Genomic DNA, 25505 nt, shown 5'->3' on the forward strand with positions numbered 1-25505 from the left:
CTTCGTTGTTTGGCCCATATATGACTTGCTGACTTTCTACAAACAACCCTCCCCCAAACATACTTTTCTGTATGCAAGCCGTTGCATAAATGGCAGCACAGAATAATTATTTTTCTTTTTTTATCCCTCACTCTGAACTGAGCATGGTACAATCTTGAGACAGTTTGGTCACAAGAAATTCTCCAGTGATTGTAGAAGTCTCAGTCCAAAGCTCTACATTTCCTCCTTATGCTGAATTTGACCTATTTTTATCTCTTAGCTCCGGATACTTGGAAGTATTTGGGCTGTTTCTACCCAAGTCTGAGGTGTCAAAAGATTTCTAGGGATCAGATGCTGGGGCAGAGGCTTCCTGCTCCTTTACCTGACCTTGGCCCCTTCTCCCTTTGTGGCTGGGACTCGTTCCCAGAACACTGCATGGTGCAGTGTTCTTTATCTTCTTCAAGTCCCTCCTCAAAATTCATTTCTTCTCCAAAGCCTTTAGTCTTCACTTTCTTATTGAAATGAAACCTGAGTACATGTAACCATAATCTCACATATTCTTCCCCTCATTGACTTCTGCTTCCCTCTTCTCCATCTCCCCTATGACAGTTTCTAATTCTCAGGTAACACAGCGGTTTGACTTCACCTCTAGAGGTGCATTCCATTGTCTCTTGAGACAGATGCATGCCAACAGTGCATCCCTTAGCATTTACAGCAGTTGTCAGAAACTGCTAGGAATGGTGGGAGTTGTAGTTCAGCAACATCTAAAGGGCCAAAGGTTTTTTCGCCCAGCACTCACAGTTATAGTCATTGCCTATTGATGCTGTTTCAACCAAAAACTATGCAATTAATGGTAGTTTGCATAGAAGAGTAAGCAAATTGAGAGGTGGCAATGGTGTCCAGAAGGCCAGGTTCACATTGGGGTAGTGGAAGGAGTATTTATAGCTTCTGACATACTATTGATTCTCTACTTCAGGATGTGTTCATGTGAATTAGCATTTGCAAATGTGATGGGAGGGATAGCTAAAAGAGTAAGTATTCCTATTATTAATAGTCAGCAGTATCAGTGAGTAGCAGACTCAGCAAGGTCTTCCAAATGGAACAATAAGATTTTAAGTTTATTGCTATTCCAAAATTGTTACCTCCTACGTTAGTTTCCTAGTGCCACCCAAAAATGATATAGCAGCCGATTCATTGGCCTGTACCTTTTGGTAAAGTTGTTCTCCAACCCCCAAATAAACATTTATTTATGTGCCTTCAGGCAGAAATAAATAAATGCTAAATAACAGACAAATTCCCTTAACCAACCTTCCATATCAGCTATTCATAATTTCAGCTTGCCTCTCATTTGCTTCTGAGGAGTACATTCTCATCCCCTAAAAGGAGAGAAGGTGCAGAAAATATTTCGTGGAAGTTTCCCTCTTGATTATTCCTCATGTGATGTTTAAAAGGAAGGAAGGAGAATTATGAAAGCAAACCGCCCCCCCCCCCAGACATGCTACAGAGAAAAAGGCAACAAAGGTATCTAAGAACAAATGTGTTTCCTCCCCTTCCTTCCCCACAAGGTTACATATCAGAATCTGTGGGGTTTTTAAAGGACCAAATCAGGTGTGACGTGGGAGATCTGTGAGTGAGATCCCCCAGGTTGTTTTTATATAATATCCGCTGCGTCCTTCCCCATTGGTTTGGGTTTGGGAACACAGTGCTGTTAAGTTTCCCTTACAGGGCAAATTGCAGTGAAGGTGGGTGGGGAAATTTTCACTTGGAAAATAGTGTGCAGGGCTTAACAGTCACTGGGCAGAAGCGTGACACATCCTGTGATACTTCGAGACACAAAGAGAGGTGCAGTGCTGTGAAGTAAAGGTCTTTGAACACTTCAGACATTTCCTCCTTTGCCATTAAACGGAGTGCATAGATCCACATTGCTTTATGGCCCTTTTGAAACATACTTGGGGGATGCAGGTGCTTATGAAATTTTCTTTCTTTCTTTCTTTCTTTCTTTCTTTCTTTCTTTCTTTCTTTCTTTCTTTCTTTTAAAAATTATTATTTCATTTCGAATTTGACTCTTTCTGTGCCTGCCACACACTGAGAAGCAAAGTATCCGAGCCTCCTTATTTGAAGGGAGGGGGAGGCGGGGGGGGGAATGCCAGCAGTTCAGAGACTGCCCATGAATTGCATACAGTTGCACTTCCCAGACATAAACGCAGTGGTTCATTTCAAGTGTTGGTTCCTCAGGAGACACACACTCTACTCGAGACAAAAGGAGTCTTTGCTTTGTTCTTGCGTACCATAAATGCCACTGTAACTTAAACATTTGACTTTTTAATGTCAAGTTGAACATAAGACTCTCTTTCTCCCCCCTCCCTTTTGAATATAGAACTGCTGTGATTGTTGCACTCTTCATTTTCAGCCAGCAATTATTCATAGTGTGACATTGAGACATTAGCTGTTGCCATGGTAACTGGCTCTAAGTAGCAAAGATACAGGCATGATGTCAGTAGAAGAGCATTGCCTCAAACCAACTATGTGTTCAGGTGTCCCCCCGCCTTTTCTTAAAATAATAAATTATTTTAAAGCATTATAAGACGGAACTACTTGCTTCCCTCTCCACTCCCCCCACCCCCCGCCTGGGCTGCGGAGAGTCTGTGTAATTCCTGAGGGCTTTCCATTGTGTTTGCTTTTTTTAAAAAAAAATGCTAATAAAATTAGGATTTCCATTATTTCGGCACCTTCTGTTATAAATGGTTGTGAGCTAGTGTGATTTCAGGGGGAGAGTGGGGACTTGGACAGCTTGGGTTCAAGTCTTATCTCTGAGGGACTTGCGAGTTCCTCGCTCTCTCTGTGTGCCGCTGCTGTGAACAGAGAGATCCCACATTAATTAGCGCTGCATTGTCATTCACTTCAAGGACACTGGCCTGTTTCATGCAATGGAATGTGTGTGTGGATTGCCCCAATACCGCTAGGGTGAATCAGGGTGTTCTTGGTCATGTGAGAACTCCTTTGTGAGCAGTGGAACTCTCGTGAATCTGTTAACGCCTCTCATTCAGAAAATTGCAGTGTAGAGTGACCACACACAGTAAAAAAATGATAAAGCAGCCTGTAAATTAGCAACTGCTGTATACAATGCAAATTTTCAGAAATGGTTAACGAGAACAGAGAGTCAAGCAGTTGATGGTTTAGTTCGGGTTCAGCTGTTCATATTTATTGCATTAATACAATAACAGTTTATTAAACAGTTTTGTCACACCTGAATCAGCTACTTCAGTTCCAGTTCACATAGTAAAATGTAAATATTTATACCACGGTGCTGATTTGGCTCAGCTACACAGAAAAAGCCTGCAACAGTTTAGCAAGTTGGAACACGAGGGAAAGAGAGCTAGGGTGACAACAAAAGGAAATGATATGTTGACTATAATGTGATGTTGAAAGATGATGAGAAAATATCTAGGTAAAACTGGGGTGGGAGGTACATAAGCTTTTCTTACCCAGAGATGCTGTTTGGTGAACCCTCCTGAGGACCACATGGCAACAGAGTATGTGCGGGACTGATGTGGATGTCACACACTTTTTTACGTGCACCATGCACATGCAATCCCCCCCCCCCCCGCCAGATATGCAGACCACACAAACATCTACACATAAGTGTACACATAGCTGCGTTACTGTGGAGGATTTGCTAGGTGGTGGGCTCTGAAGTGGGCCATCTTACCTACAAAAGGACCAGAAATATCATGTGATGGCTTCAGACTCTCCCTCCCATGGGTTCGCTTGATGTGTGGTGCATTGCCCAGTATCCCTGGCAGTCTTGGCTCTGGAGAAAGGGAGCCTCAAGCCCAGCCAGCTGCTGCTGCTCCTGGGTGCCAATTCTGCCTAGTTCTGGCAAAGGGAGAACTGTGAGAATAGGTCCTCCCTGTGCAGTCTCACTTCTTCCTCCTTCTGCTGCAATGTGGGCCTTCCAGAGCACTTGGAAATTTCTATCTGTGGACTGGGTGATGATGCCGCCATTTGTATTATCCAAGTGCTAGCTGCAGAGATAGCGGAGGGGAGAAGGGAAACAGAGTCTGTCCATCCCAAGCACTGTTGGCAATCTCCTCTCTGCTTGCTGACAACTCCTTCTACTGCCAGTTTTTGAAGGAAACTGACTGTATTAACCAAGCCCTGACAAACCTCTTGAGTGATCTGGAGGGTGCACATTTTAGAGGGAGGAGGAAAGTGAAAGCAGTGCAGATTACCTGCTGAGACCCCCTGAACACATTGGACCCTTTCTAGGCTTAGATATGTGGTTTGCTGTGGCAGATGACATAATAGTCTTTATGGCAGATATGACTAACTCTGCTGAAGAACCTAAGAGCCTTGCAAGATTATGGGAGGGTGATGGGGCTTAAAATGAATGTGACAAAAAGGGAACTACTAATGAGCACATATAATGAGGAAATAGATAAGGAAAAGTTGGATACACATTTTTAAATGGTGCTCCCAAGTACTTGGGGTTTAAAAATCAATGGGAATTTAAAGAGTTGATGCAAAGATAATGATGTAAATCTGAAGAAACAAATCCAAGAAGATCTGGAATCTTGAGGGGGAAAAGTAACCACGCCATTATTATAACTAATAAATAAAATTAAAACAGTCTGCCAAGAATTGCATGTGTATTTCAAAACTTTTTGGCCCCGTGCTGGAAGAATGACAAAAATTAAGAAGATTCTATTTGGCGAAGGGAAAAGCAAGTGTGACGGAGGCCTCTGTTCCCACTGTACTTATGAGATGGTCCAAGTGATGCCTTTTTCTTTCTTTAACATTTTCAGCCTCTTAAGGTAAAGGTAAAGGGACCCCTGACCATTAGGCCCAGTCGTGACCGACTCTGGGGTTGCACGCTCATCTCGCTCTATAGGCGAGGGAGCCGGCGTTTGTCTGCAGACAGCTTCCGGGTCATGTGGCCAGCATGACTAAGCCACTTCCGGCACACTGGAACCAAACTGAGTGTCATAACGTGCATGCTGTTTCTAGGGTAAGGAGATAAATATGGTTACTCCCATGTAACTTTGACCTAGGTGGGTGATTTAAAAAGAAAAGTTTTCAGAGTGTGAAGAACACTTCATACAAATCATTTTATAATACCAATTCTTCAATGTAGTAAAGGGTGCAAATGAGGGCAAAGACCTGCCCCCAAATCCTCAGCCTGCTGCTCCCATTATTCATATGATCCAACTTCCTGAAATTTTATGGTCAGTAGAACCCTATGAATTTTCATCCCAGTATTGCAATATATAAATGGTGGTATATAAATGCTTCTGTAAATAAACATTTTCTTATGGGGCTTAGTTTATAAATCAGTTTACCTGAACAATTCATTAATTTACATAAATATGTAGACAAGAAGAAAGTAGTTCTAAAGAAGAGAGCACACTTGGTGGCATTATTATTATTATCCTTCCTCAACATATATAGTTCAGAGACCCGCAACATCAGTGGAAGTTGGTTTTGCTGAGAGGCTGATGCTAGTGTTTCAGAAAGCCTCAGCATAGAAGAGTGGTGCTTGCCATTTTAATAAATAATGCTATTTAAAAATGTTTCTCAAATTTAAAAACCAGTGGCCCAGTTTTTTGGGGACACATTTGGAGTAGATCAAAATGTCCTGTCCCCTAAGGTTGAGTGAGGGGATGCTTTAACCATACAATGACAATGAGACTGGCTGAAACTACTCTGCAGTGTACAGAAGTCCAGTAGTCTTTTCCTTTCTTCCATTCAGATGTTTATTTTCACAGTCCAAGGTTGTGGTTTTTTGTTTTTAATTTTCTGCAGCCCTAAACCAGCAGTTGACCTCTAGCCTGCCTGCTGCTTCCAGCTCTTAAAGAGAGGCTATAGGATCCTAGATAAAAACCTCACAATTATTAGGTGGAGCAGGAAGAAGTCATAATTTTACTCCTTCTCACTGTAGACTAATTGAAATTAATGGATGTGACTAAACTAAGTATTAATTTGAGTGGGTCTACTCCAACCTTGTATCTAGTGTGTGTGTGTGTGTGTGTGTGTGTGTGTGTGTGTGTGTGGTTAACAGAAACCTCCAAATAATTTAGTATGAAGATAAATTGTCTAGCTTTTCCACAATAATAATGATAATTACTGTGAAGCTTATGTGGCTTTTAAAGCAACAAATTCAACATGTATTCATAATTTCTTAGTCATTAAGATGCAGTCTATTTTTATCTTGATTACCAGAGCAGATCACACCCGACTTCACTGTATCAAGAATAATTTCTACAAGGATAACGCACAAAAACGAATTCAATTGTAAAGACCCTCACCTTCCAAAAAACAAAAACATCAAACAAATAAACCCCACCTTGCATTAATTGTTCAGAGCTTCAGAAAGTTGGTGGGTTGCAGAGGCTGTTTGACCTAGCAGTTCAGCCTATAAGACCTTCTCCCTTCAAAGAAAATATTCAAACAAAAGAATGCACTTGAGATTAATTTTTATAAGCCATGAACTGCTTTCTCCATTTCTTTCAGATCTTGAGAGCCTTTGATACTTTCGTGTACTATTTTATTTGTTAATAAGGCTGACTACCTTAGTTTGGTAGTTTTGGTAAGAGTTCTGGATGGTTCTAGATTGGGATTTCCTCCCTCTCTGCCACCCCAGTATTTACATGGAAGAAAGCAATATTCTTCTGAATCTGAATGTACTGTCCTCAAAATATCACAAGTTTGCTCACTCCCCTTATTAAAATGTTGCAGCATTGTTGCCATTTGACAGACCTCTTGTGCAATGTGTTTGGTGGTTCTCTGGACAAGCTGAGCTTCTTTCATTCGTAGACAGAACCCAGTACATGGTGTGTACAGGAGGCAGCCAGTGCCTGGATGGGAGACTGCCAGGAGACCTGCACATATGCCGCTGTGAGTTCTATAATGGAAAAGGGTGGGGTATAAAGGTATCAAAATAATCAAATAAACAAAATAATGTAGGATTTCAAATTGGCAGTCGGGGGGGAGGGGGGGCGATGGCTGTGAAGACTTATCACAGGAGCATATCAGTTTCTATAGCTGTTTGTAAACACCCCAAAGGTTTGTGTGAATTTTGCATTAGGATTAGTTACAGGTAGGTAGCCGTGTCGATCTGCCGTAGTTGAAACAAAACAAAATTTAAAAAATTCCTTCCAGTAGCACCTTACTGGAAGGAATTTATTTATTTATTTTATTTGCATTATTTTGTTTGCATTAGGATTGTAATTCTTTATATGTATTATAAAATTTGCATATACATATTCTGATCCAGGAGCTCCAACACATACCTAGGGATCCTTCATGTGCAAGAACTCCTCTATTTCCTTTATGCATAGGGCATATTTGCAAAGGCTGTGCCATGATTAGGGCAGTCTTTTGATTATGTTTATATTGCACTGTTTGGAGAAGTGTTTAAATGGTGCCATGAGACGGAGGTGGAATAAGGTCCCTAGGGAAGTTGACATTCTTCCTCTGTTGGAGACGTTTCAGAAGACTGTAAACTGTTACTCAAAGAGGTGACCACTGCAAAACCTCTGATCTGTCCTGTAATCCTGCATTTCCATGTCTTTGTGTGTTGCTTGGTATGGCTAGAAAACTGACCAGTGGTACATTTGCTAGCTAGTATTCTGAGGTCAGAGATCATGCAAATCTGTCAGTGTGGGAATTATGGCTACACTGCAGTAATTAATACACTGCCAGCTGTTGGGAGTTTAATCGCCAACTTTATTTGGATGGCTGATGATTCCCACCAGCAAACAGGGGGACAGTCTGTAACAGCAGCTCATGGCATAGTGTTGACCTCAAAACTTCAACAATTTTGTTTCTGCCTATGGCTGAAATTTCGCTGCACTGCTAATATTCACGGTGTTTTCTTTCCAATAAAATTGTTTGAACTGGCAGTGCTCCTGAGTCAGCAGCGCACTCCAATCTGTGCCAAGACACTGAATGTTCTGTCAACCCCCCCTCTTTGGGATTTACTTGAGGATTTTAGGCACCTACAGAACGGCAGGGTTCAGTCGTTGTTGCCTTTGGCATGTCTGACCGTAGATGATGATAAATGAGCAAAGAATGCAAATCTGCTTTCATGAAAAATGGGGTTTTGCTTAAATGGCACACCCTAAATCAGTCCAAATTTGAGTGATTTGGTAACAGTGGACTACTTCTGGCTTGCGAATTCTTCATGAGTAAAATTTCCTTGTAATTTGTTTTTCCTGAAAATACTTCCTTTTGTGTTCGATGTTCAATTTATGTAGGAGTGCTGTTTTTTTATTCTCCTTCTATTGTGCCTAGGACATGATGTGTTTTCTAATAACAAATGAGAGAGTAAACCAGGCAGCGGGACTTCACCAAGAGAAGTTCCTGGGGATTGTTCTCACTGCTTCTATTATACATAATATTATCCTAGCACAATGAAGCTTTGAAACATTTTGGGTGTAGGCTTTAGCTTTTATGTCATTCTATTAATCAAGCTGTTTCCCCCTATCCTATGTCTCTGTGTGCATAAGTAATTGGATCTATTTTAGCTCAATTATCCTGAATCCTTAGGAGTGTTGATAGTTTTGTTTACTTGTTCTCAGGTGGTGGTGGGGAGGAATTAGAAGTTCTAGTTTTGAGGAATACACTTCATAATTCTTTCTGGTTCTCTGGTTCTTATCTTTTGGAAGCCAGCTCTATAGAAAGCACATCCCTGTTACACTGTAAACCTGGAGTGCCTGAACTGGCTAATTCTTGCCTTTCATGTGTTTTGCAGCATGGTAGGCACTTCTGTGTGATGCGATGCTATTCTTCAGGGTCCTGTGTATGAGTAATGTGAGTACATGGATGGGACCAATTGCATGTGGCTCTCCCATGGAATTAATTGGGGTTCCAGTTCCATGGGAAGGACCCAACAGGATCCTGTTCCCCCGCTCCCAAGTTGTGTTACTAACATGTGCAGTCCTACAGAGAGTGAAATTGCAGGAAATGAAAGTAGATCCTACTTGCTGGAGCATATTTAAATGCCTTAATGGCAGCACCTCTCATGGCTGGAGACAAGAGTGTTGAATAGTAAACTGTTAACTATGATTGACCTTAACTATGATTGACCATGAATGTACCAACAAAACCTTTATAGGGAATTCTTAGGTTAATCATACCCATTCCCCCAAATATTTTTTAATTCCCTGCAAGGAGAAGATATGGCCTCCCTTTCTTCCTTGTGAGAAAAAGGGGAGATGGACACAGTTGACATAATGGCATATCCTGGGAAATAGGGGAGGACTGGTTAGTGCGTAAGCAGGGCTGGATGAATTCCAGATTGTTGTGGCCTGGTCTCCTAAACATTTGTTGCCACCTAGACATTTAAATATTTTTCATGCCTGGGTACAACAACAGCAGCAGTAGCAGCAGCAGCAGCAACAACAACAACAGCTGGAATGTGCTTCATTTCAAAGCTGTAAAAAGAAATTAGGCTTTAAAAATGAATAAGGGGTGGAATAGCAAACTTGATGAATATTCTTAATGGGGGAAATTGGTGAGTTCAAGTCACTGACATACCTCAGTGAAAGGTAGGAAGAGGTAGGACTAACCTGGAGATGTGTGTCTAGAAGAAAGCCTACATATGGTATTACTGGTTTAACTTTATGCTTTGTTTTTGATATATTGTATTGATTATATTTTAAATTGATGAATAACATTAATTGGCTATATAATTTTGGCTCTGCTTGCTTTGATGATGGCCAGTCAGAGTAAATTTGAAGATCTGTTAATTCTGAAGAGGCCTCAGGGACTGAAATCTAAGCAGTAAGGTTTGAATTGGTATGCTAAATGGTACTATCAGTGGAATATAATATGCCTGTCATTTAATAAGTTTTTATTCTTCTTATCAAAATGCTTTGTTTATTGCACCTTTTGTTTAAGTAAATGCATTACATCTTAACTGACGAATAAAGCCAGTGCTCTGTAATTAAATTATCTTTACTTGTTTGTGTAACCTGGCAAGTGAATTGAAGTACTTGTTAGAAATAACTTCAAATTAAACAATAGATTGTCAGAAACAAAGGAATTAGATGACTCCAAGAACGTCTTTAATTTTTTTTAGTGTTTCTCAATCTTGGGTCCCCAGGCGTTTTTGGCCTACAACTCCCATGATCCCTAGTTCACAGGACCAGTGGTCAGAGATGATGGGAGTTGTAGGCCAAATACACCTGGGGACCCAAGGTTGAAAAAGTCTTAGCTGGATGTTTCAGATATGATTGATAATCTTTTAAGACATAACTGCATGCCTCCATTTTAAGCGCACCATCTGAAATTCAGTGCCTGTTTCCCAGTTAATGCTTCTAGTTAGTGACAAATTCTAGGTGAGAATGTGTATTTCAGCAAAGAATTCTGATAGCTTATTAAAGACCTGGTAGTTACAGCCATTGTACTACCGTTGAAGGCTGTTGAACCTATAGACTGAGGTAATGAGCCAATGGAAAACTGAAGAGAATATGCACTGTCTAATCTGTTAAGGATGTGGGATTCTTACAGTTATTGAGTCCAAGCTTTTCTCTCTTGGAAATCAGTACTTACCGGTAATAGTGTAATGGTGGAGTGGAGTTCAACATAGTGTTAAAGTGGATGTTCCATCAGCGCAAGGCTTTCTCCTTGTGCAAGCCCCCTGAATCTGTTCTGGGGTTCCCCCAACCCCCTGGGGAGGACATGGGCAGAGGAGTAGAGGAGAAAAGGCCCCTTGTGCAAGAGTAAAAGTTGATAGGACTGTGAATATGAATAAAGCTTTGAAATTTGGGGGGAGAAAGGTTGTATTTTATTTTGTGTGATATTTTGGGATATCACACAGCATATTCAAAGCTTAATAGATTTCCTTTAAAAGAGGAAATCCCCTCCTGCTCCAGTTCCAGGTTCAATCCTGTGCAAAGGAACAGAGTGCATGAACAACGAAGAGAGGCAATGGAATTTGAGAAGTTAATAATAAAAAATAGCAGACACATATTTGCAAAGAAAGTATCAGCTGCTTTCCAAATCGGATACAGAGCCTGGACAAGTTAAATATTATTTAAAGAAACACATTCAAAACATAGAAGATAATATTCCAGTGGACGTCTGAGAAAACGTATGGAGGAGTACACATAGTTTTTCCTTTGAATATGACAGTAAGAGGAACTGCTATAAGAGAGATGGCAAGTCGCCTCTGCAGTAATGCATGAAATCAATATAAAAAACTACCTACCCCTAATGTGGAGGTGACTGAAGAAGAAAGCACACATTTTCCACAGGTAGGAGTGTGAGGTATTTCCCTCTACCAGAGAGGGAGAGAGAACTATTAATTAATCAAGGATTTTAGGATATGAGATTCCTCTGCATCTGATGTTGTTCTTACTGAATTCTGTGAAACACTTGGTGAGGCAGAAGCATAAAGAGCTGACTTCTTAGAAGCTGACAGCAGCTGGGATTTTTTAAGTGATGTACCTTTATTTTTGTTTATGCAAAGCCATGGTTTTGGATTCTGATCTGCTGGTCAAGCGCAAGCCACATTTTATCATCTCAGTGCAGAACTTGCACCTAACCATAGTTATGTAAGTTTAACTAAGATTTGGTATGTGTGAAATGCTTTGAAAGTTTATGTAGCTGGTTTGTTATAACTGTAGATAGTCAAAACTAACCACAGTTCAGGTCTGGACAAAATGGCAAACTGAGATTAATTAAAGCTGAGATTAATGTGTCTGCTCTCCTTGCATCCATGCTGAAGGAGAAGAGAAGCAGGGAGCACCTGAGCCCAAGGTTCAGGCATGTAATAATAAAGTATTGCTCATTTTTACATCCAGAATAGGAACTGTGGCATGAGCTTATAGGCAAAAATCTAAACTGGACAGAGATGGATTGTCTGTGTATTTCAGCTGTTTATATTTATTATTCTGATGAATTAATTGCTACTGTTCAGTTTTAGGATGGTGTAATGTGGTTTTAATTGAATGCATTATGAGCATGCTGATGATTAAGTTAAGAATTTCTTTTCTAAAAAAACTTTACATAGGAGGTGAGGGCACAGGGAGTGGGGCACCTGTGCCTTGAAAGGCAGCTTACAAATTAATTAAATGAAATATGGTGAGGTTTGTCATGTTTCTATAGAACGAAATCCAACATAGGATATTTCTGCCAGTTATTTCTACTGGAATGGTTGGCAGACTTGTGATTCAATCTGTTGCATTGAGGTTGCACATAGTGCTATTCCTTGCTCTGGCCTAGCTCTGGATATGTGGCATTCATAGTACATATTTACAGGTGTGAGAAGGCTGGGAATATTGCTTTGCAAGAGCTTCAACTGGATAAAAAGATAAACACAGTCTAAAGCACAGTTGTTAGGTTGTAAGGCTGTGGTCAGGGTGTGTCCTTTTAAAACAATGTGCAGTGCTTAGCATTGCTGGCTTCCTTAAAAGAAGCAACTATAAAAATAAAAACGGCTTCCAGCATGTACTGAGAAACTTTCTGTGATGAATGCTGAGCGACGTCTTGCTAAGGAGCCTGTAATGGAGATCTCCCTCATTAGAAGTGAAGCATTAGTAGCCACAGTTAAGACACAATTATGTTTACTGTTTCCATTGAAACTATGGGACTAACATGTATGGAACTTTGATTGTGTCACATGTGTTGCTTACCACATTTACTATTGGTTGCTTCTGATCATTTTAATATTGATTTGGTGTGTGTTTATACTCTGAACAATTGTGAGAGCTGGTTTGAGCCTTTGACTGAATTAATCTAGTTTTTAATCATTTGAGTATTTTCTAGAGAATAAAATATATGGATGCCATTAACAGTATCCTATATGTTTGGAATGAGCTGCCCTAACACAAAGCTTCTGTAACTGTTTCCATTACACTGCGTAGAAAATGAGCTGTGGAAATAACTGCAAATTCCTAGAAGTCTGCATCATTTGAGATTTTTCTAGCCCTGTAAATAACCTTTACTGCCATTCTAAAGGGAAAGGCCTGCAGGGAATGGAGAAGTGATGCATTTTTACAAGTAATGTATTTGAATCCCATTCAACTGAATTGACAGTAGCGGCCTGTTACAGAAAAGAAATGTATCGCTACAATGCTAACCATTTTTCTGTCTGCTTCAGATGCTTTTTTTAAAAAAAATAAAAAATAAAAAGGCTCTATTAATATGGAGAAACTATGGTTACCAGCTTCATATGGAGAGTGAAATCAAGCTACTCAAATATCACAGGGTGGAGAGAATAAAGAAGTAGGACATAAAGCTGAAACATGGGAGCAATGAGGAGCAGGCAGCTCTGCCCTGAAGAAAACCACTACTGTTAACATAGAGGTGAATCTTTCTTCTGTACTCAGATACTGAACAGAAACCTGTGAGTCCCTATTGTGTGACCCTGCCAGATAGTTCCTTAATTCATTCTGTGTCAGAAACACAGTTTTTGCAGCTTACAGTAAAATAGATACTAGCATTCAGTTACAGTGAGTGTCTGTTTTCGGACTCCATGACAAACCATAGGTTGCCATAGTGCCTTTTCAGCTGTGGCTCCCTCCTTATGGAATGTTGTCCTCACATGCCTGCCACCATCACTGGCTACTTTTAGGCACTGGACGGAAAATACTTCTTTTCATCCATCCTTTTGGCCTTTAGCTTGGAGAGTTTTAGAAACTGTGGTCTCTGTTAGTGGGTGGGATTTGTTAGACTCTTTTTATGTATATCGGTCTTTTCAGCTTTTTTTGTTTTGTTTTGCTTTGGTTTGAATTTTTGTATTACATTATATTCTAAGTCTCTTTGAGTTTACATTTAAAACAGTGTCTTAAGAAGTCCACTAAATAATATAAATGCTAACTGTAGTATAGAACTTGGTTTTAACTGATGGAGTTAGTATCCAGGCACCATGGTTTAGAGCTCCCTGCCTGTTTTCATTTTCTGTCTTCCCAACACTTCTATATCTTTCTTTCCTGTTCCTACTTCTTAATAGTATTTAGATACCAGTGTTCAAGTCAGTTTCCATCAATATAAAGCAATCAAATCAGTAAAAGTACTGTGAGCAGCAGACTGAAGTATGTTACAGTGTTTAAGTGCCATTTGAAGGCCCATGTCTGGCACCAAGAATCTATTTGGCATGGGTACCAGGTGAGTTTTCCTGGCTTTTCCTCTGGCCACCATGTGAGATTTCCACCCTGAGAAGCTACAGTGACTTGGTTTACCACGTAGGGCAGTGGTTAGTACCTCCCGACACCAAGTGAGGTTAAACAGCCTAGTTGCATCATCACTGATAATTAAGTGTTTAGAGAGCATGCTTGTGAGCATTTGGAAGAACTGATCTTGGCTGCTATGAAATGGTTTGCGTTACAGTGGGAACACAGATCCGTGTTTGAGCTGGCAAGCTCTAATGTCGAGCTTGAAGCCTTTCCTTTGCATTGCCTTGGTGTCTGATGACAGCCCACTTTGGAACCCAAACTGCTAGCTGATCCCTTTCTCCTTTGCTTGTGAATGGAGATAGCAAGAGAGTTGGAGATAAAATCAGTGAGAACAGACTATCAAGAGTCAAGCAAATTAGTTCTAGCATGCTAGTCCTGGCAAGAATGCATACAAAGTGTCAGGATAATGGGTTCATAACATTATCTAAATGCTTCCTGTGTTATCTAAACACTTTTCTGCATTGTGAATTTGTTATCTCAACACTCTGGATGCTAGTGAAGAAACAGGCTAATTTATATTCATAGGGAGGATCTTGGTGTTTGAATCTTATGGCTTCTGAAAGTTCTTATACAGTTGCAGAATTTATTTGTAGGGTTGCAATTGATTACCTGGTCTGTTGGTTTTTTAGCTGGTGGGTTAGCATGTACAAATGGGTGCTGCCTTGATAGAAGATGAATTTAATCACGGGTACTACCACACTACTGGAGGGAGGGTGTGGGGCATTGTCACTTAAGATTTGTATTTATGAGTAGGGGAAAGAAAAGCAAAGAGCAAAAGGAGGAACTGCAGCTCTGTAGCAGACTGCATGGTTCAATCCCTGGCACCTTAGAAAAGAAAAGAAAAGGATCAAGTACCAGGTGATTGGATAAATCTCTGCCAGAGACTCCAGAGTGCTGCTGCCAGTTAGGTTAGATCAGTGCAGTCCAACTTTTCATACCAAATGGGCCGCCAGAGTACTTCGACATGGAACCAGTGGGCTGCACACTGCCTTGTTGTCGGGGCGAGGGGGGGGGGAAGAGTGAGGAGCAAGGCCAAAACGATGTCTCTCTCTCTCCCCCCCCCCCCACTACCTTCCCAGAGCTGCCTCAGCAAGGTGCTGGGCTTTGGAAAGGAGGCGTGAGAGCTCTAAGAACCTGCCAGAGCCCTCACACCACCTTACCAAAGCCAGTCTGTGCAAGGACTGGGCAGGGTGTCAAACGTTGCTAAGGGCTGCCCAAAAAGGCCTTGAGGGCCAAACACTGGACCACCCTTGGGTAGGTGGACTGATAGCCTGCCTAGTGTAAGGCAACTTTCCTGCATTGCTTTTGAGAAAGATGGGTATATATGTTCAACCATTTATAAGTAAGTCCTAAATTGCAGTTGAAGAAGGGTCTGGTATTTGCAAAGGGGCTTCTGATGTGATTTTAAATCCTGCAGAATATTCTGTACTCTGGAGCATGTAATTCATGCATCTGAAGGAGAATTTTTTTTTATCTACTCATTCCCATTTCTTTTAAACAGTCTAAATACTGGGGTAGGAGAACTGAATATGAGTAAGCTGCAAGGTACAGGGTTATCCTCAAGAAGAACTTTCTTTAATGTATGCTTTTAATGTTGTCCATAGCAAACACTCATGGAATATTGGTGTGCTTGGACTGCTGTGTGTAGTGATCCTGTTTGCACCTCATATTTACAAAGGCGAGCATTCAGGGGCTATGAGCCATCTTAGTTTACCTTCTGGAGTTTTTCCTCCTAAAACAAGAAATCATCACAGTTAAATCATGTGCATGAAATTGTCTTGCCAGTTTTCCCTGCTTGTTTTCCAGCCTTGTAAGCTCTAGTCTGGAAAAGTGCCTGCCAGTATAAATGAGTCTTTTTAAGGTGCCAGGGGACTCTTTGTGTTGTTTCACCTGTGTAATTGTTTTGGTAAGAACATCTTCATAACATCTGAAGGATAATGTAGAGAAAGCACTGGAATGCTCTTCTATAAATACACAAATTTGAATACAAGAGTAGAACATGATTGGAGACATCTATCAGATAGCACAATCTGTTTTCCTTAAGCTGAGATAAAAATAGCTTATGAAAAGGAGTGTTAATGTCGGAAAGAAAGGGCTATTCTGATTTGAATATATATGTTCTTTGGCAGAGGTCTCCTCGTGCTAGAAATCCTAAAAGTGGGAAACATCAAAGTATATTTTAAAGCCTTAGTTGCATATGCTTTTTCTTCTTGAACCCTGGAGATTGAGAATCGGTGCAGCAGTCAGAACACGCCCCCCTCTCCTGCCAGCTGTATTATTTATTAAAAGTAGCGTAAGGTTCTAAATGGTACAGCAAGGTGCATATCTGGTGAAATGGATTTGCAGGAGCTTTCCAAATGAAGACATTATCCAGAATCCTCATTTGAACATAGAGGGATGTCTTTTCAAGCTGTGCTGCCTGAGAAACTTCAGGTGAAGCTTGAGGTCCCTTCCAACGCTACAATTCCATGATTCTATGTTGTGGAATAAAGCCATTCCATAAGAATTTCAGAATTGTTACTGCTGTGCTTATGACTGAGGAATAATTCAAAATTGCTTATTCGTCACGGAGCCATCGTTAGGTACAGACAGAGTAATGGGTCAAGTCTGCTTTAAAAAATAAAAACAAAAACAAAATCTTAAATTGTGATGTTGCAGCTTTTGAGTTTCTCCTTCCAGCCCTGTGACTTTATCTTTTTTGAGGGTGAGTGAGTGATGTTTCACTTTGAGAGGAATAATGTCTTACAGTTTGATATACAGTTTGACTATATATACTGACACAACATTTTATTTTATTTAAAAAGACTGAACACTGGTATGTTGATAAAGTGTGTCGCTGAAGAATGTAATCAAAAAGATATGAAACAGGGTGGGGTCCCTTGATCTGCATGGTTTTAAGTTTAAACTTGGAATAGGGAGTCTGGCCCAATTTGGATGCTGTGTGTGTGTGTGTGTGTGTGCGTGTGTGTAGAACAGTATGTTAAGCATGTTTAATATCGTGGCCTCTTCAGTAGTTCATAACTATAGTTTCCCAGGTTGGGCAAAATGGGAAACTATGGTTAATTCGAAGCTTCATGGTTTGATAGCTTGATGAGCAAAGGAGCTGCATGTGCAGGGAAATGGCGTATGTGTATCTCAGTTTATTAAGTCCAGATATGATCATCTGATTCAGCCAGTGTGTCCTCATCTTTATTTCCGTGCTAAGCACTGCAAGGGAGCCCTCTGGAGGAAGGCCAGGGGAGCTGCCACTGTAACATATGATTGGCTCATCAAATAAATTCTAGTTGAAGCAGTGTGTGTTGAAACCAACCACAGACATGCTGCAGCTATTCATAAGCAGGTTACTACTGGAGGTGCATACAGCTTGAAGTGGAACACACACCTTTCCGCTTCCTTGTCTGTAATTCATCCATTTCTAAGCTACACTGAATGTGCTTCTGAATGAATCTTACAGGATATTTTATGTAGTTTACCTTTTCATTGTGTGAATTCAGCCCTGAGGCTGGCTTTTACCACGATGCCCATGCAAAATAACTTTCTCTGCCTGTATCTGTTTAAAACCCTTACCTCACCCAAAAGACCCACAAAGTGGTTTACAGCAACCATTAAAACACAACTTTGCATAAATACAAAGCAGAAGCATAACCCCACTGCAACAGAGCTAGATAAAACCTATCAGAGTAGCAGGTATAAAATTCTGAGCAAAATTCCTGGTGAATATATGTTGTTGTTGGTGGTGATGATGATTTTCACAATTCACATGAAGGTCAGCAAAATGGAGCCAGTTGAGTCTCTCTAGGGAAGGATTTTCAAAAACATAGTGCTCTCTGAGTATTCTCTGTTCTTGCCCCATCTCCCTTTGGTATATTCCTCTAATGCCTTCAGTATAACTGAAGACGGTGTATACTTCCACTCAAGGAGCAATGGGTTTCTGTTCAACCTGGCATGTCTCTGTGCTAAGACAAAAGTGTGGTAGGTTGTTATTTGTGACATGTTGTTTGCAGATGACACAAAAAACCTGGAAGTAAGTGTTCAGGTTTGCAAACTTTTCCCAGAAGTCGAAGGTGCTCCGTTTTGAGTGTTACACTTCCAGTTTGAGTGTTACATTTCTGTTTTGAGTGCTACACTGAGGTCTGTCTGTTTTTTCTATTTATTTTGAGTTTTTGTTTTTGCGGCTCTTTTTGTTTAGTTTTTGTGACTGTGTGGAACCCAGTTCAGCTACTGATTGATTGATTGTGTGTGTGACTTCAGTACATTGTTTATTGCTTTCATTTTATGGATCAATTGTCTTGTTAGATAGTAAAACTCATGTTAAATTGCTGTTTTAGGGGTTGTTTTTAAAAGTCTGGAATGGTTTAATCCATTTTGCATTACTTTCTATGGGAAAGCGTGCCTTGGTTTTGGAATGCTTTGGTTTTTGAACAGACTTTCAGAACGGATTAAGTTTGAGAAGCAAGGTACCACTGTACGTGCTGTGTCAGGAAGATTTTGGGCATCACATGGCCGGATAGTCTCTCAAACAGAAATGTGCTCATCCAAGCCCACATTTCCAGTATGTTTGCAGTTCTGTCTCAATGGCCTATGCTGGCTTGGTCATGTATGCAGAATGGAAGATAGCAGGATCCCAAGGGTGTGCTTTACAGAGAGCTAGCTTCAAGCACCAGGCCTGTTGGCAGACCTGCTCTGTGTTATCTGCAAACGTGGCATGAAAGTGGGAAACATTAACCCCACCTTGTGGGAATCCCTGCAACCTTCCAACAGTTTGACTTCACCTCTGAACACTCCTTTCTGAGTGTTCTAGGTCTTCAGGAACATAAAGTGTTATACTTCATATGCTTTCAGTTTTAGGGTGGATTTAGATGTTATAAATAACATCCAAACAGAAAGTGGATGTGTGGAGTCACACCCACTTCTATTGTCTTGCTTCTTCTGATAAGGGAACTCGCACATCTTGAGCCTCAGTATTTTCTCATGAGAAAAACTTTGCCTCATTCACATTTTGTGCACTAGGCATGCTCACACACCTTTGTCCTGTCCCTCCTTCTCAACTTTCCCTTCTCCCCAATGCCTTAACTTTCTCTTGTAGGGGAGTTGCTCCAGCCCTGTGATCATTTTGTTTGCCCTGTTCTGAACTTTTCCTAGCTCTACAAAATCTTTCTTTGAGGTGAGGCAACTAGAGCTGTACACAGAATTTTTACAGCTGCTGCATCACTCACCATTTCACACTCCATTAGAGTATATCTGAAATAAGGTTGGTTTTTTTGTTTTGTTTTTTACGTCAGTCTGCATCACTTCCACTTGCTTGCATTGAATTGCATTTGCCAATTTGCTGCCCACTCACCCATTTTGGAGAAATCCCTTTGGATCTCTTCACAACCCCCACCCCACCCAGTGTTCTAATCATTGCAAACCTGGCTACCTCACTTCCCACCATAACTCTAGAAAATTTATGTACAAGTTAAAAGCAGAAATGCAATCTGATTCTTTTATAAATAATGGTTGTCCACAAAATAGCACTGGAGACGTATCTGTCTTTTTATTTATCTCTGTTGGAGTAATGATAGTATGATGCCTTTAGAGTTCTGTAATCAGAGTATAGGAGGGCAGGTTGGCAATCACTCTGGGCTCCAATGGATTTGACAGTATTTCTTTATCTCACAAGCTTAAGAACTGTTGACATAAACAATGAACAAAGCAAACAATTCACAAGATCAAATCAAACCACTGCTGATTATTTGACAGCATTATATTTCTTGAATCAGGAAATTAATGTTAGTTAATGGTTGCTAGATGAATAGCAGTTTCTGTCAAAACTCTTTTTCTGTCCATGCCCCCCCCCACATTCTCATATTTGTCCTTCCTTCCTTCCTCTCTCCCTTTTTTTTCTTTCTCTTCTCCCTCAGGTCTCGTTTCAGATTCTTCTCCACTCTGCTACTTTCGTCAGCCTTTCTTTCTCCACTCCTTCTCTCTTTGACATCCCCGTCTCTTTTCTCCCTGTCCCCCATCTCTTGCCTTTTACGCAGCTTGCATACCGAGGCTCTAGAGAAGAGGCGAAGCAAAAATGTAACACACTCTTTATATAGGTTGCATTGTACCTACACACATGCAGGTCAGCTGCCATGGAAAGGCTCTAATCTGCTACCTCACGTGGCAGGCAGCAGCAGCAGCTGCTCCTCACAAACTGACCTGCTGGGGACCCGGCAGAGGGTCCCATCCTTCCTCAAAGTGGATCTCCTTTTGTAGAATAGCTGCAGCCATGTAGCTTGCTCTCTGAAAAACATCCCTTCAGATTTGCTTGAGAGAAGGAGAATATCAGCCTTTCACAGAGGCAGAGTTCAGGCTTCCTTCACAACAAAGTGAACAGGCCTGCAACTAAGGGCTTCAGTTCCTCCTCCTACAGTTCTGTACTGTTTCCTGCCAATGGATTTGCACCAGAGGTAAACAAGCCTTCAGGCTCCTGTTTGATATACCAGGCATGTGAGTATCAGGCTACAAATAATTCAGTGTCACTGAACTTCCAGCTCGATGGGGCTTTGTTTTTAGTATTGTAAACTCCATTCATTGGAAGAATACAGTATAAAAACACCAGGGATAGTAAAGCTGAGTAGAACTTAATTATTGTTTGGCTTCAATATCTGAACTGGGTCATATTGAAAGTAGGCATCACTAACTAAACTTTACCATTGTCCAGTTGTAAGTCATAAATACATTATGCTTGCAATTCTGAGACATTAAACCATTCAACATTCTTTTGGGTAGATTAAAAATATTGGCCTGGTCAAAAAGACTTTTTGAGCAAATCTTTCCTCCTTTAGTGATAGGATAATGTGTGGAAGCTTTAGTTTTACAATAAGGGTCGGCTGGTTAAACGGCTGCAGTGATTTGAAGAGTGGTCCACTAAATTATCCCAGTTGTTTGTTTTCTTTCATTCAAGCGTACTTGTGGGTTGGCTTGGGCAGTGCTTTTCTCTTAGAGCTGGGCTCTGTGCCAAAGGAAGCAACAAGGATCAAAGGCACGGTCATGAGTGATTCAACAGAAATCAGCTGATCCCAACTCTCTTTCACTTTGGGAAACTTTGCCCAGAAGCAACTTTTCTTTACAACTAAGCAATGCCACACTTCCCCTTTAGCTAAGAGTGCAGGGAACCCACCCTTCTGCTATTCTCAGAGGCAGAGTTGTGAGGCAGTGCCATCTCCTCTCCACCTGCATATAAAGCCAAATACGTTGCCTTCTGGGAAACGCTGGGGTGTCCTAGTGTTTCCCTCACACTGCCTTTATTCACTTGGCAGCCATTGTGTGGAAGACCCAGGAGTATCGCCTTCTCTTTGGGAGCTAAGCAATTTCAATGGGAGCTAGAATAAAGTAGAAGAGGGCTAGCTAGTGTTACTGAGTTATGAATAAAGCATCTAAAACACCCAGTATGGCAAAGGTATCTTTGAGTTTTCTAGTGACTGTTGGGATTGTTCAGCAGTTGTTGGTTGAACAATAAAGAAATGATCAGAGCTGCATGTTCTAGGTACCTGGCTTAGGGTGCTCGATAGCCCAACAAGCATCTTGCCCCTCCAGCCAGTAGTGAAGCAGACAAAATCTGGTGCCTTAGCATATGCTATCAACACTGTCCCTGTGGTACCAGAGCAGCCCTGTTTCTGTTCAACAACTAAGTTGAAGAGATTTGCTCTGAAAACTACTATTGTTGCTGGAAGTTGATGAAATGCATGCTTCATAGCCAGGGTTGAGCTGACCGTGCTTTTAAAAGAGAGAGAGAGAGAGAGAGAGAGAGAGAGAGAGAGAGAGAGAGAGAGAGAGAGATCAGAAGAATCTTCATTTGCATTAGCCACTAGCCACAGCAATAAAATAAAATGTACTGAAGATAGAGGTAAAAACTTAACTATACAAAATACATTTTGGAGGTTTACATCAATAATCAAATAATAGATCTTATTCTGATTGCCCTCGCTAAAAACCTTGCAGTTTTTGCTGTCACCCAATCATCTTGATCTGCTAGAAGAAAGGAATTTAGAAGTTAACTCAACTCTTTAAAAATGCACTTATTTTAATGGGGCACGTGCTCCCTGTTTTGCAACACGCCTTTTTTTGTGAAGGGATTTGATTGTGGTTAAAGCAGTAAAACCTTGTTCATGTTCTTTATTGTGATTTGTTTTGAGGCATGAGCTTTAGTTTGCAGCAGCTCCATCTCTCGTGTGTTGTCTTGTGAAGACTGAATGTATGATGTCTTGATCAGCATATACAGGTTCCTTTTCACTACGTGCTTCTCTGCTTTTTCAGCAGGGAAGGGCTTGATGTTTCTGCCACTTACGATGGAGATGAAAGTGTGTTCACACCCACCCATGCAAGCACCATGTGTTGTAGTTTCTGTTCCAGCAAGATCCATAGAATCTGTGTTGCCATTCTCTGAAGCATTGATCCCAGGATTAAATGACCTTTTGTCATGTTTCCCTCTTCTCTCTTCCTTTCAGTGAGCATTTGTCTTGCGCCTTCACATTCTTCCTTCATGGGGAGTGCAATGTGTGTACAAGTGTGGAGATCGTCCAGCACCAACCAATATATCTGATCAGCGAGGAGCATCTCCACATGGCTCAGTCTTCCCCTATGCCATTCCAAGGTAGGTGTCCTATGTGCGTGTCTTCTTGTAATCTGGAATAACTTTTTTTCAAATAAGTTTTACTAAATTTTCAAAAAAAATAATAATAATCACATAGACATTCCAATACATAATAATTTTTCTTTTGTTTTATTGACCTCCCATTCCATTTTCCATGGTGTTTTTCCCTCTCCCCCTTGCTGCACCCCATCTCCCCTCTCTTACATCATTGGATGTGGGTGGCGCTGTGGTCTAAACCACTGAGCCTCTTAGGCTTGCTGATCAGAAGGTCGGTGATTCGAATCCCCGTGATGGGGTGAGCTCCCATTGCTCTGTCCCAGCTCTTGCCAACCTAGCAGTTCAAAAGCATGCTAGTGCAAGTAGATAAATAGGTACCACTGCGGCAGGAAGGTAAACAGCGTTTTCGTGTGCTCTGGTTTCTGTCATGGCGCTCAATTGTGCCAGAAGCGGTTTAGTCATGCTGGCCACATGACCCGGAAAGCTGTCTGTGGACAAACACTGGCTCTGTTGGTCTGAAAGCGAGATGAGCGCCACAATAGTCTGAAAAAGGCTTTTATTTTTCCATGAAGCAATCATTGTTAAGTTCACTTATTTTAACTGTTAGCTTTGCTGATTCAGCATAGTCCATCACTTGTGTAAAACCTTATCCTGGCTTAATGTAAATGCACGGGCTCTCTGAGGGGAGAATGCAACCATTTTGCCCCTCCTCCCTTTACTCTGCTGCTGTGATGCACTAAGCTTAGGATATCTTCCAAACCCTGGCTCACTGTTTAGCTCTGCTTCACAAATCATGGGTTGTATGCCATTGTTACAAACCTTGGTTTCCTCTTGTGGTTAATCTGGAGAGCGTTAAACCCTGAGCCCATGTTTAGGTGACATGGTGTATGTAGCACAGTAGCAGAATGACAGGAGGAGGAACAAAGCAGCCACAAACCCTCCTGGAGCCTGGATGCTTACATGTAAATGCTAAACCATGGTTTGGCATAACATGATGGGCAAACTAGGCTAATTGATTGAATGATAAGAATAGTGCACTGGTTTTTGAGCACATGACCTGTATTTATAAACCCTTCCTAGAACTTTAGCTTGGTGACAGACAGCGCTAAAGCTCAGTAGCTGCTGTAAGAAACTAGTCCTTTTAAGCCTCAGCTCTGATGGGCCCCTGTGTGTGAGTATTGATATTAACGGAAGGTCCCCCTTCTTCATTTTAATAGATGTCTTGAGTACCTTCTGTGCTATTCACTGTTGGATGACTCCACCTTCAGTGTGTTCCTTTCCTTTCCCACCTTCAAATATCTGCTTTAATTGGACTTAATGTGAGCTTTTAATTTGCCACATGGTGGACTTTCGTAAATTGGTGATTTAAATTACCCTCACCCCCCAGGTTTAAATGAAGTTTTCTATTTGTTAATTAATATATTTCCTGAAGAGGTGTGTGCACTAATTGGTTGTTGTAACAATTAACAAATATCGGTCTGAAACTAAGTAGAACATTTTTACTATCTAGGAGTAAATCCATGTCTTCTGGCCATGCAGCTTGCATCCTTTTGCACTAAAGGATTATATCTGCCTAGCGAGACAAAGGAGTCAATTGTGAAATAATGAATTTCTGTTTGACTGTTTCTGACAGACACTTTAAGCAGGATCACTTAATTCAAGATGAGGGCCATAGTCCAGCAGAGTTAAACGTGCTTAAGCATTGCCTACCTAATAGCAAAGGGCTAGTTATTATTGTTTGCACCATTTTTTTTCTAATGAAAAGGAATGCACATGTCCAAGCTCTTCGTTAGGCAATTTTAAATATTCTTAATTTGCTACAAAATGCCAGATTGTTTTCAAAAAGAGGTGCTCAATATAATTGATGCAGTGGCGTTTCTTTTACCTCTTCGTTTACCTTTTTTGCTGTAGAATATAAAGTTCAGCAGCTGTTAGTCCTCGAGGCTCCTATATGATTAAAATTGTTTACAGAGCTGAATGCCTTGCTTTGCTGGATAGTGGGATGTCAGCAATGTGTCTGGTGCTGTACAAACTGCAAAACATTTTTAAAAGTTGTTGCCTGAAAACCATTCATAGGTGATAAGTTTACAAATGGGGTTGAATAAACAGGGAAGCAAGGAAGAGAGAGAGAAATTAAAAGTATATTTAAAATGACAAGGAATGCTTCTGAAATGATTGAATAAGTTTGCGGGGGGGGGGGGGGATTTATAGAACAGCTAGAAGGAAAAAGGTTTTCAGAAGAGTATTGAAACTAGAAGTGGAGGATGCATTGTACATTGCCTCGAGCTCCTCGAAGGGAAGGCAGGATAAAAATGTAGCATGTAAATAAATATTTTCTGCCTTGGGTTCCATGGCAGCACAGAGGTCAGATGTTAATGTAACTAAATAAACAAATTAAACTTATAAAGGAAGCCTCAGCAAGAGAACTGGGATATGGAGATGTTTTAAAAATGGGGGCATTCTAGAATGAATAAAAGAGATCAGAGATGAAGAATGAAGGCTGTAGAAGTGGACAGGCCAGGAAATGAGGGAGGAGACATCCAATTAGCATGCAATTAATTAATTAGCATGTGATTTGCATGAAAGGCTAGTTGCCAAGCTACAGCTGGAGGACGGATCGTCCTTACTCTATAATCTTCTTACTCCAGAGTTATCCCCAGATTTAAATCCTTAAACTCAGTGGCCTTAAAAACATCAAATGATCTTAAATAATGACACTTGAGGAG

At 40.9% G+C, this 25505-nt stretch overlaps 2 protein-coding genes across 2 annotated transcripts in view; both read left to right on the forward strand.

Moving 5' to 3' along the window:
• The window catches only part of SPRING1 (SREBF pathway regulator in golgi 1), a 268478-nt gene that overhangs the window by 191824 nt on the left and 51149 nt on the right, over window positions 1–25505 (forward strand). The gene's annotated exons all lie outside the window — the stretch shown is intronic.
• Window positions 1–25505, forward strand: part of MED13L (mediator complex subunit 13L) — a 164112-nt gene that overhangs the window by 83476 nt on the left and 55131 nt on the right. Inside the window, exon 5 of the mRNA XM_081892192.1 lies at window positions 22637–22782. Within this exon, the coding sequence (XP_081748318.1) occupies window positions 22637–22782 (146 nt within the window). The remainder of the gene's footprint in view (window positions 1–22636; window positions 22783–25505) is intronic.

Source organism: Podarcis melisellensis (genome assembly GCF_964234715.1).
Source record: "Podarcis melisellensis genome assembly, chromosome: 16".
In the NCBI taxonomy this organism is placed as follows: domain Eukaryota; kingdom Metazoa; phylum Chordata; class Lepidosauria; order Squamata; family Lacertidae; genus Podarcis; species Podarcis melisellensis.